Source organism: Gouania willdenowi, chromosome 10 (genome assembly GCF_900634775.1).
Source record: "Gouania willdenowi chromosome 10, fGouWil2.1, whole genome shotgun sequence".
Classification (NCBI taxonomy): Eukaryota; Metazoa; Chordata; class Actinopteri; order Blenniiformes; family Gobiesocidae; genus Gouania; species Gouania willdenowi.
Genome location: NC_041053.1, coordinates 39,684,664 through 39,697,540, shown reverse-complemented (window position 1 = coordinate 39,697,540; position 12,877 = coordinate 39,684,664). Strand labels below are relative to the sequence as shown.

General features: G+C 39.3%; 1 protein-coding gene across 2 annotated transcripts in view; it reads left to right on the top strand.

Moving 5' to 3' along the window:
- The first annotated feature begins 4,797 nt into the window (after positions 1 to 4,797).
- The window catches only part of sec24b (SEC24 homolog B, COPII coat complex component), a 37,065-nt gene continuing 28,985 nt past the window's right edge, over positions 4,798 to 12,877 (top strand). Inside the window, exons 1-4 of one of the 2 annotated variants that reach the window (XM_028458970.1) lie at positions 4,798 to 5,113; positions 7,461 to 8,072; positions 9,488 to 9,595; positions 12,172 to 12,306. In XM_028458970.1, coding sequence (XP_028314771.1) covers positions 5,020 to 5,113; positions 7,461 to 8,072; positions 9,488 to 9,595; positions 12,172 to 12,306 — 949 coding nt within the window. In that variant the 5' untranslated portion in view covers positions 4,798 to 5,019. The remainder of the gene's footprint in view (positions 5,114 to 7,460; positions 8,073 to 9,487; positions 9,596 to 12,171; positions 12,307 to 12,877) is intronic. The other variant, XM_028458971.1, reaches the window with a different exon arrangement.

Below are 12,877 nucleotides of genomic sequence, written 5' to 3'. Positions count from 1 at the left end.
TCTCTGTGTTCATTGTATTTTAGTCTTTATATTATATATATACATATATATATTATAATTTTCTCTACAATTTGAGCCCGTTTTTGCTTATTTTCATCTTTTTAATCTGCAATTACACAAAACTTGCCATATTTTAACCTATTTTCATCACTTTTGTCTTGCCATATTTTAGCTGCTTTAAATGCATTTTTGCTACATTAGTCCCATTTCTGCCACTTCTCCATCAAATTTCATTGCCTTTTCTGCACATTTTTTCCCATTTCAAGACATTTTCGGCACTTTTAAACCCTTTCAACCTAATGTCACATATATTGACCCATTATTGTCACTTTAAATGTCTTATATTTCAATATTTCATGCTTATGTTTTGCCAATTTAACCACATTCACTATTTGTCATGCCCATTTATTTGCCAGTTTAAACAAATTGTTCCAAAAAGCTCTCCCCTTTATTCCGCCCTTATAGATGGACTTTATTTTGGGGGTCACGGGCTGAAAAGGTTGAAAACCACTGGTTGAACGTTATGCCATCATCATGCCTTTGTTGAATTTTTGCTGTTGATACTTGTTGGCTCTGCTTGATGACATGCACACACTGACAATCATTCAGTAAACTGACATAATCTACTGGTAAGTGTGTGAAAGTGCAAAAACAACCTAAAGGTGCAAACAGGTCACAACATGAAGAGTTAAAATCTACTCAATTCATTTATTCAACAGCATTGGAGCAAATTTAAATACCTAAAATGTAATTATATTTTTATACCCACTTAGGATATAGTTTTTCCTCAAAAAAAGAGAATTTTATCCTCAATGAGGAGTTTACGTAGTTGTTTAATAACTTGAGAGGTGAAAGTATCGGATTACAACGTTACTGTAATTGAGTTGCTTTTATGGGAACTTGTACTTTTTTGAGTGTATTCTAAATCAGTGATTTTACTAGAACTAAAGCACATTTTGAAAGAAGTAAAGTCGTTCATTTCTACACCCAACTGCTACTGAGTAAATTATCATTTTTTTGTTTTAAAATTATCAACAGACATTGTGAAACTACAAAAACTGAAATGACCAGACGACCGCGCAAATGCATCACATCATAGCCGACCAATCAGATTAAACGTAATGTACTGCGCCAAAAAAGCATTTTTAATGGAGGTTCTTTTTCTCAGTTTCTCAGAGTTAATAAATGTATACTTGGAGCCTGAGAATCTTTTTTATGTTGAATTGAATTATTGGTGATATTTTATTGTTTTCTTAAACATGTACATTTTATACAGATGCCTTTGTGGAAAATAAATTATGTTGTAATTGTGCAAGATTTGGTCTCTTTCTTTTTAAGTTTATACATGAGATGTTTACTGTATCAACCCAGTCTCACAGCAAAATGTGTCATAGCAACGTTTGTCTACATTTTGCTGTGAGACTGGGTTGACTGTATGCAAGGGAACTGTAGCAAGATACATTTCATTCTTTCATTCATTTATTTATTTAGCACGAGCGTTGGTATGTGCGGGTGTGTGCAAGTGTTAAGTGTGTGCACAAGAGTGTTGGTGTGTGCACAAGAGTGGCAATTCATGTCAAAGGGGGATGTCAGATATCTCAAATGATATTTTTGTTGATATGTAATGACGTATATATCTGCAATATTAATTTAAACCAGGCAGCTTTGAATTGTGGAAACCTCTAACCCAGTGGTTCCCAACCTTTTCTGCCCAGAATAAAGGTTCCAGAGACCGGAGTCCCCCACTGTATCTAAAAGTGGTTGAATACAGACGTGTGTGTGTCCTGGATAAACTGCAACATCTATGTTTTTTTCGTAAGCCAATTTTTTTTAAAAACGTGTAAGTGCACCTAATTGGTGCTAATTATTAAATCAATGCCTTTGTATAAATCTGAGCCCATTTAATTGAGAATGGAATTATGTCAGAAGCTGTGTTTCCATTACCCTCGGAAATGCGCAAAATCTAAATAGCGCAATAAAAACTGGTAATGGAAAGACCCAAGTTTCGAAAAAAAACCTAAAATATCGGAAAAAAATATTTATGCTTTTATGAGGAGGTATTTCAGTTGTTTGAGAAAAGCACCATGGAAACACTTTTTCCTGGTCACATCGATTGATTGATTATACTTTATTAATCCCAGAGGGGAAATTCAGTTTCAGTTACATCCCGACCAAGAAGAAGGACAATAACATATCACATGGGGGACAGGTACGGGAGTACTGGGGAGCAGCCAGCAAGAGCAGCGCTCCGTTTCTTAGATGAGAAATATGAAACAACACAGTATGGCGCTGCCCTTATGGTGCACCTCCTACAGCCAAAGGAGAAGGAGGAGGGGGTGAAACCAGAGGAGACGGTGACAAAGACAGGATATGTAGTGATGTAGGAGGAGTGAAAGTGTTGGTTGAGATAAGCCTTTTGACTCAGACTCTGCTGCTGACTCTCATGTAGAGATGACCTTGACAGTTCGTTGGCAGAGCCGGGTCCAGGTGTACATGAGAAGTGAGGGTAAGGTCAGAGCGTCTTATCAACATTCCGTCTTTGGAGAGTTTAGAGCGAAGAAAACAGAACACAGGCTGTTCATTCGGAAGGGGGTGAATGAGAATAGAGAATGGGTTTCAAGACGGGCTAGCCATAACATGGCTGCCAGCCCTACTGTTCTGTAATCCAACAGTGTGGCCATTTCCTGTGAGACAAACTATCCTCCTCTTAAAGTTCACGGTGAAATCCATCCGAGAGAGTTCGGAGAGTTTGGCTCCTTTCGTCGTTTACTGCGGCTTCCAAAAGTGCTGCCAACGTAAACCAATTTTGCGATAGATCAGGAAAATGCCAGATCCAATCAGCAGAAGGCCCGATATCATGAATTCCATTCTGGTGGTGGACGTCTTACACGTCCTCAGGACTTGCGAACTCTCCCATTGCCCGTCCTTCTAGTAGAGAGATTTGACCAAAAGCGAAGAAAGACCAGATAATCAATTCCAAGATTAGATTCAGGATTGGGATGCTGATAGATTTGAACATGACAAAACAAGACAAAAGAGCAGCAAGCAGGGAAATGAGGGAGAGGTAAAAATAGTGTCCTTCTCCTCTGAGAGCAAGCAGGAAAAAAAAAAAACAAAACACTTCTCTCCGAGTAAACATGACGGAGTACGTGTGGATAGAAGAGCGTTATTATACTTAAAGCCACACTGTGGACTTTTTGACCTACGGAGTTGACGTATATGAGTTATTTTAAATGATTCCTTAGGCTAATATACAGTACAACGCTTGACAATATCAATGGGGCTGCCCTCTTGAAATGCCGCCCATGTACGTTTGGAGAAGACAAACCGTTGTTGGTCAGGTCATGTGACCTGGAGAATGCCTGGAGAACGTTTCACTTTACACCAGTCACATGACCACAGGCTCTGATATACTCATTGGGCTAAGGCTTTTGCTACTATTTTTCACTACATGGTGCTTTTTGGTCCCTCCATCACTTTATCTTTCCACTGACGCGATGACCAGGGAACAGTGTGTGTGTGTGTGTGTGTGTGTCATAGACACCTCCGCTTTTGCAGTTTAAATTATCAACTTACGGAGTTACTAAAGGGTCCTGGGTTCAAGCCCTGGGGTGAAGACCCGGGTACTTTCTGTGTGGAGTTTGCATGTTCTCCCCGTGTTTCCTCCGGGTACGCCCGCTTCCTCCCACAATCCAAAAACACTGTAAGGTTGATTGGAGTCTCTAAATTACCCATAGGAGTGAATGAGAGAGTGAGTGGTTGTCCGTCTATGTCGCCCTGCGATGGACTGGCATCCTGTCCAGGGTGTACCCCCACCCAGTGCCCAATGAGAGCCGGAAATTGGCACCGGCAGACCCCTGCGACCCTGATAAACAGGAATTAGCGGGTTTGAAGATAGATGGATGGAGTCACTAAAGGATGAGTTCACTCAGAATGTAGGCTTATTCAAAAAGTTAAACGCTTTAATTTTGTCCCAATAAATTGAGGAAGTGTAGTACAGCCCTCTGCTGCAGCCGTCTGCACTGTAGCGAGAGGGAGGAGCAGCTGCCGCCGCTCTACAGACAGCGAAGGATGGGAGAGTTGTCGCTTGAAGTCAGATTCCTGCTTACATAAAACTAACTTTACTTTTATTTAATAGTGAGTCGATGATCTCTCTCCAACCAACAGGTCATCTACTGTCTGCATACACAATCAAAAGACAAGAGAGGCTGGCCCGACTGACTGTTGATTTTTGCGACAGGTCTTTGCGACAGGTCTCTAGCGCCCCTAGTGGCCAAAAGTTACACGGTGTTGCTTTAAAAAAAAAAAAAAAATGATTACTGCCATATCGACAGTAAACAATAACAAAAGAATACGAAGGAGGTTCTGAGCATCTCGCGGGATGAGATTTCACGGGAGTTACGAGCCTAAACCATAGACTAACTTTTTACAGCCTATGGGCTAAACACGTTCAAAGCGCAATTATGCTTTGTCGACATTTAGAAATGTTGCTTTTATTTTGCAAAATCTGTAATGGAAACCCAGTTAGCTCGCGATGCTAATAAAAATAAAATAAAAAGTAGACTAATAATAACTGTGCCCACCCATGCTTTTTACATGCCCCCCTTAAAGACAGAGGTCTGGAGACGGGTCTGCTTGTACTTGGACTTGAGTACAATTTCAATCAAGTTACAATACTTCTACTTGAGTAAGATATGTCAGTACTCTTTACACCACTGAATAAAGGCTCAAACATACATACGTTAATAGTTAGTATTTGTGTTTATTTTTTTCCCACTGATTGATTGGTGGTCATTTGTAAGTGAATGTGAGCAGTTGAATGGGACTCCAGCAGAGGGAGTGATCAGCACTGATGTATTGGTCCTGATAAGTCCCTCATCATCAGACCTCCAAGAAGCTCCGAGCCGAGCCGAGCGGACCCGACCCGACTCGACCACTGGATCCCTCTGAGGGGGAACCAGACTCCGGCTCATGTGAACGACACCCACCGGTTTATCCGTGGGCCTGGAGCCGTGAGCGATGTCTGCGCCGGGCTTCTCCAGCCTGGACAGCTCCGCCGGCTACAACCAGAACTCAGCGCCGGGTGGCGGAGCTGCGTCCGCCCGTCAGAACGGTGAGCAGGCCGGGCAAAGGCAGCGAGGCACTCCGCTGGTGTTAGCATGCTAACGCTAATAGTGTTAGCATGCTAACAGCAGCGGCATAGCAAACAGTGGAAAACATGCTAACTGTGTCTAGCTAGCTTGCTAGTACTCACTAATGAAGTTGTTGCTTTTGTTAAAAATATTTTTTATGCAACATTTAATTGACGGTTAACATCACAATTAAAACACAAAATTCATGCTAACTGTCCATAAACCGATTAAAGTTTTACATCCACGTTTAAAATGGTACAGCTTACAATGAAGCTAGCTCAATGCTAACGAGCGTTTTAACCTAGAATTAAAGTGGATTTTATTCTGTTGACATCGCTGTCATTTGCGTTTTGTGAGGGGTTGTTGATGTGACTATTTATTTTGAATAATTTATTCATTATTCCACTGTTTACTGAGGCTGTTTGTATATATGCACTTTGATTATGAAGAGCATCATTAGAGCCATCCCCAAAATAATGCTCAATCTCCATTAACAGACCAAATAAAACTAGCTTACAACTAAGAACTAATGGCAATTATTCAATTAGATCTCAAATTATATTTTATTTTAATACTTTTCACTTATTCCTTAGATTTTTTTTCTCCACTTTTTAAGTTTATGAACATTTTGATTCTCATAGGTTATCACTGGGTTTTATTTTATTTTTTTCTTAATTTGACCTAATGGGAAAGCATCATTAAAGAATAAATATGTCTTTTCAATTGTGTTTCATTAAGACAGACCTACAGCAGTTAACAGTACAGAACAATCAGCCATGCAAAGAAACTAATGTAGATTTTAGTTTTCTTTACCTCTTTATTAATAATCATTTTGATCATCCAGTAACGTCATTGATCACTGCCTCCTCCAACCTCTGAACAACACGTTTAAAGTTAGCAGATCAGCAAGATTCCATTGATCCATGCATTACGCTGCATTCCAGACAATTTGGGAATCAGAATTCACGTGTTGAAAATTATAATCTGTGAAAGACTGTATGCCAGTATTGCAAGAAAATACACACACACACACACACACACACACACACACTATTCCTTGAAAAATATGTAAATTTCAAGCCGGGAACATAAGCTGCACTTTAAAAATAGAAAGTTGCTGCTATTTTTTTCACTGTGTTTTTTATTTGAAACAACTAAAACACACAACATAAGAGAAAAATATACTGAATATAAAAAGAGCAGACAAACAGCAACAAAGTACACAAAATGACACCAAAAACACATGCACTAATAGAGAAAAATACACACTATTACCAGCAACACACAAAATGACAACAGACACACTAAATGAGATAAAAATACACTAGATCACTTGAAAATACACAAAAACAACAAACATACAAAACGACATAAGAAACAACCAAATGACACTAAAAACACACACACTGAGACAAAATAATTTCAATAATACCAACAACACACAAAAACGACAACAAAAAATCTCAAAATAAGAGAAAAATCTACTGAACCATAATAACAAAAAGAACAGAAAAACAACAACAAAATGACTCAAAATTATGATAGAACTGATCTCGATTAGAAGATGTACTGAAAATACAAGAGTCAGCGTTGGTCCCACTTCAGAATCAGAATCAACTTTATTGACCAAGAGTGTATGAATACACACGAGGAATTTGTCTTGGTGACCTGTGCTCTCTCAGATAGTGTAACATTAAATAATAACAATCAACTAGAATAAAAAAAATAAATAAAAAAAGAAGTATAAACATAAATATTAGAGTAGTTAGACTAATATGTGCAAACTAAATAAAATAACAAGATAATAATAGTAATAATAATAATAATAATAATAATAACAAAATAAAATAAAAATACAATAATAATAATAAGATAATAGTGCAGTAGTGCATTGATGAGTAGTGCAGGTGAACATTTAAATGAAAATATGTACATGAACAGTCACAGTGACAGGTAGGAGATGACTGTAAATTATAGAAATAATTCTATTCAGGAGGCAAAAAATACTATTTCACTGCACTTACTGTATTTACGTAGTTAGATTATTTAAAATGTGTGTTATCACTCATTCATTCCATCATTATGCTCTATAGTCACACATAAGGGGGGACTTGGAATCAAAAGTTATAGAAAGGGAGGACTTGAGCCCAAAAAGTTTGAGAACAACTGGTTTAAAGTATGTAAGACGGCTGAGTCACTGCATACCTACAGCTAAAAATAATGTCTACATTAGCCTGCAGCTTTGCTTTAACTAACATTGACCTGTAAAGTAATAAAAATGTGCATTAATTATTCATTTGACAGTAAATAAGGCGTTTGTGTTTGCAGGTCCGATGCAGTCCTATTCCTCCATGTATTATTATGGAGCGCCTCAGCAACAACAGGGCTACCCCACCATCCCAGCTCATCCTACTGTCAGCAAAGCCTCCGTCACAAACAGTGCAAACTACCATCAGAACAATCATCATCATCATCATCAGCAGCAGCAGCAGCAGCAGCAGCAGCCCCCCCTGCACCATGTAGCACATTTTTCATACAGCTCAGCCCCTCCACCTTCAAATACTCCGTACAATCAACCTCAGCATCATCCAACGTACGCCACCCCGGGGTCTTACTATGGACAGCAGCCGTATCATCCACCCTCACAGCCCCCACCACCACAACAACAACAACAACAACAACAGCAGCAGCAGCATCCAACTTTAATTCCTGCTCCATCGGCTGGATCCTACCCCATCGTCTCGTACCCATCTGCCCCGGGGAGCAGCCAGTACGGAACCCTCAGCTCCTCACAGGCCACTCCCCCACTCAAGGGGATGCACACACAAGTGGGGGCTCCCTTACATCAGTACACTGCGGGGCCTCCTCCTCCTCCCACTGGGTACGCTGGTGGTCACCCCAGTCAGATGATGCCCACGGTTAACGGCCAAGGAAGCACAGGTAGGTGGTTTTATTGCAGGGTTTGTTCATTGGCTGAATGGTTGATAGATTTAAACCCAGCAGAGTTCAGCTTAAAATAAAGGAAATGGGGAACTTCCTGTTTCAAAAAGCTGCCTCAGCATCATCTACATTTATTCTGCTAATCTGCTTTGGTAACGTTTCATGAAGTAAATCTGCTCCCTGGGAGAATTTGTTCATGTTTATCTTTATTCTCTGAGTTTTAGACCAGGGGTGTCAGACAAACGACAACAAAATACACAAAATGATCTTGATAAGAACATGAACTGAAAATACAATGATCAGTATTGGTCCCACATCAGGATGGAGATGACTGTAAATGATCAAAACTATAGAAATAAATCTATTTAGGAGTCACTAAATACTGTTAAATTCCACTTATTTACAAAATGAGATTTTTTAAAATCTGTCTTATCGCTCATTTATTCCATCATTATGATTTATAGTTGATTTTTCACAAAATTCTGAGCAAAATGTTGTAGTCGGGCAAAGGGGGGACTTGGATTCAGAAATAAGAGAAATGGGATACTTGAGCCAAAAAAGATTGGGAACCACTACTTCAGACGATGGAAAAAAAACTAGGGATGCACCGAAATGATTATTATTTTTTAAAAATATATGAATATATTTGAGCACTGACATTCGAACAATGCACAATATAAAATAAAATAATAAATAAGATCTTTAACTCAAAGTTTAAATAATAACGTACAAGCCTGTTAGTCTGATATCTAGCAACGAGACCTGAATTGTTGTTAAAAAAAAGTAAAAACTGAAATATAATAACTGATCAATAATGTTACAAAATTGCTGAGCCTGAAATGTGAAAACTTTGACATTTTACATTATCAACTTGTTACTTGTTTAGATTTTACATTTTGGGCTCAGAAACTTATTACATTATTGTCCAGTTGTAACAAATTTGGTCGAAAATGGCCCAAAAGTGCATTTTTGGTTTTGGTTGAATTTTCAGTGCAACAAAAAAAAAAAAACCAGTGAGGAAGTTTTACACATCCTTATTTGATGCTATTTGGCCCTAAATTCATATCTGCACAGTTTGTTTTACAATACATTATCTTCAGTTGCATTTCGGCTCATCCGACTGATAAAAAATGAGCTGTAAAAGACTTTTTTTAGTGTTTTATTACAATGATGTGACTGTATTAGGGATCAAACCTTTAAACTTCATTCCACTTGCTGATGAAAGGATTTAATTTCAATGTTGGACACGTTGTGCTAGAGTTAAACAAGTGGTGCATCATCAGCTCGTTTAGAGTGTAGGTTAAGTATTTATTAGATGAAGTAGAATTTTAACCCTTACCCTATGTCTGCCTTCATCGCTCTGACCAATAATAATTTTCATTTTCACACATTGTTTTTCCTCTTCGTCCCTGCAGCCCAACACCACTATGACCAAAGCCAACGGGCATCTCTGGGATACGACGCAGACCCCCCGCCCTCAGGGACCCCCTCCACTTCAGTCCATTCCACACCAAGTCACCAAGGTAGAAATCACTTTATTAAGTCAACACTCACGCTCTTTAAATACCTTATAATGTACTTTTTACTGTGTATTCTGATGAAATCCTGCATTTAAATCTGCAACGTGCTATATGTTGGGATGCTAAACTGCTGTTATGAATCATAACACAAAAATGGTTTACCATGTTTTTAACTTTAGATTGAAAACATCTGTGGCTTCTGCTTTAAGGAAAAGTTTTAGATGTCAGACGACTCTAGAGGTGACGGGAAAATGAACAGTTAGTCTTTTTCTGTAGAAGAGTTCTTTTCTTCATGTGATTGACCCACAACGACAGCTGCACTCTGCAAACACACTTTAATGTGCAGGTGTGTGTGTCTCTCTATGCAAACCTTTGGGTTTATGCAACACACGGCAGTTTTTGTCTTTTTTTTATGATCAGTGAAAGATTCAACTGTTGCTTTCTGTCACAATCAGTAATTCCACTTCATAGCTTATGAATCATTGTTTTTTTTAGTCCTTAAAGTAATATTGGCCTCAGGCAGTGGGGAGTAGGTAGACACGCCTTACAGAAACAGCTTAGAGTAAACTATACTAGTGTTGATATAATAACACTGACTATAGTGACGGTGCTGTCACTTTTCCTTGGAAAGAACTTCAGCAACCTTTTACTTGTGACATCTTCTGTCGATATTTTCTTGTAACGACTGAAATTTAGTTTGATCTTCATAATTTCTCTTGAAATTCGATGCTTTGTAGATGCTGTGTATTTAGGCATGTTTCAAACTCTGCAAAGAAAGTCCACAATGGTCTTTATCATCCAAGCTCTTGTTGCCATTGGACTGTTTTTCCATCTTATTCCTACTGAGATGTTTCTGGTTCAATACGAGCTGCAGTGTTGGAGATGCTAGATCGACATCATTTTTATTAGGCTTTACATGATCAGGATTTTTGGGCCGATCACCGATCCGATCATACGAATTCCTTCGGTACTACCTGATGCAGATTTACGGAAAATCAAACGGTTCCATGTTTCAGGACCTAAATGCAGCCTTGTGACTGTGAGGGAGTGGAATAGATGAAGAATTTGACCTGAACTTAACGTGCGTGCGTGTTTGTGGCCCTTTAACTGCGAATGAATGCCCTAGTCGCTCGACCAGTGTGCAGAGCGAGAAAGTGTGTTTGACCGTAGCTGATTGATTATAAGCTGTGCTGTTTTTTAGTGATTGGCAAAATAAACGCAGCAGCTGTTGAATTACACTGGAGTCCCATGTCATACCCAATGACTGCAGTGAAGCAACTACAGAGAGTTGGAGATGAAGTTGTGGAGGCAGACCACACTGGAACTATGTAAAGCCTCCATTTGCATTAGGAGCAAATGCATATTTACTGACTGTGGCATCACAAAATCTGCTGTTGCTTATAGTCTGTATTCACAGGTGCACAGCAGGGGTGGGGCGCGCGCACACACGCACACACACGTGCTTCTGTATCCACCACCGCCCTGAAACGGACAGAAGTGTCCGCTATGAACGTGAAAGTAAACTGGAGGCATCGCTCTGCTTTAGGACACTCACTTTTAACATGCTGGGGCTGAATAAACAAAACAAATGCGCACCCACACAGGCGCTAACAGCAGATGCTGTCCCCACTTTCAGAGCCAGTAGTCTGGGGAAGAAGTCCAGACATTTTCACCGTTCACTCAGGTTTTCACCTTTGTGCACAAATGTGAGTAAAATAAAGCCGTGTCACGTAGAGCAAACGACGCTTCAGTCTAAAAAAGACGATAAAACAATGCAATGGGAGCATCTACAGAAAGTTTCATCACAACAATGACGTCATTGATCAGATCGGCAAATTAAGACATTACAAACAATCACATTAATTGCATAAAATGCGAAATATCGGCCGATCCGACATAGCTGATCAGATCTGTGTAAAACCTAGTTATTAGTTTGACTTGTCTAGGATCCTTTTAATGCATGCGTACACATAGCGATTACGCTCCCTTTAATGTCAGTGTCTTACCTAATTGTTCTGATTTTTTTTTTTACAAATATTGAATTTTTCACAATTTTGTGCCATAACTTGAGCACTTTGATGTGTAAATGAGTATAAATAACAGTTCAAGCTAAATCATCGTTAGGATTGTTTAATGGAACGGATTGGGGAAGCAGGTCTTGGGTTTGACACCCGAATATTTAATGTGAATTGGTTGGTTTCAAATCTGCAGTTGTTTTTTATTTTCATTTTTGATTTTAGTGCTGTCAAACTTTGGATTTGGAAAAATGAACAAGCTTTTTAGTTTAAAAATCAAATTTTTAAATATCCAACATGCAAACATTTATTAAAGAACATACAGAATGAAAAACTCAGACATTTTACTGAATTTTAAGCGCTATCTTTTTATTTTTAGCGATACGTCTTTGCAGAAATAATTCAGAGGGCCGAGTTGAAGCCTCTGAAAGGCCGAATTCGGCCCCCAGGCCTTTAGCTTGACATGTTTCACCCCTTGTTACACACACACACACACACACGTACACGTGCACCTCATGGTGGTCTGTGCCTCTCTAAAGTCTTTCCTGCTCCCCCTCCCTACAGGCCTGCAGTATGGATATGTTGCTAACTGTGAAGCTAGCTCTGCCAATGCCTCCACCTCATGCCCTGCAGCAGCTTCATCATCCAGCTCTGATGATGATGATGATGACGAGGAGGATGATGATGATGAGGAAGCAGGTGTGCTTTCTAGCCTTTACCCCCCCCTCCACCACCACTTCACCGTAACCCCTTTGTGGCTCATTTCCTGTCCTCATCAGGTCCATAATTCTCTCACGCCTGGTAGTGGTTGATGTCAACCATCTGTCACTGCTCGTCTTCTCCCTTACCCCCCCCCCCCAACTCTGTTTTTTCACTGCCTCCTCACCAGCCACTTGTGTTCCTCCCTCACCATCATCAGTGCTTGTGTTGTTCTAAAGCAGGGGTTCTCAACCTTGGGGTCAGGACGGGGGGTTCACCAGGTGCTTTCAAGAAACAAATATTGTTTTCTGAACAATTTGAGCTCATTTTGGCTTTTTTTTTTTTTTTTTTTAAACCGTTTTTCTGCATTTATACCAAACTTTCCATATTTTAACCTATCTTCATCACTTTTTCTTGCTATTTTTTGCTCTTTTTAAAGCATTTTTTCTACATTACTCCCATTTCACCATCAAATTTAAATGCCTTTTCTGCACAATTTTTCCACTTTCAAGACATTTTCAGCACTTATAAACCCTTTCCATCACTTTTCCACCTAATTTCACATATGTTG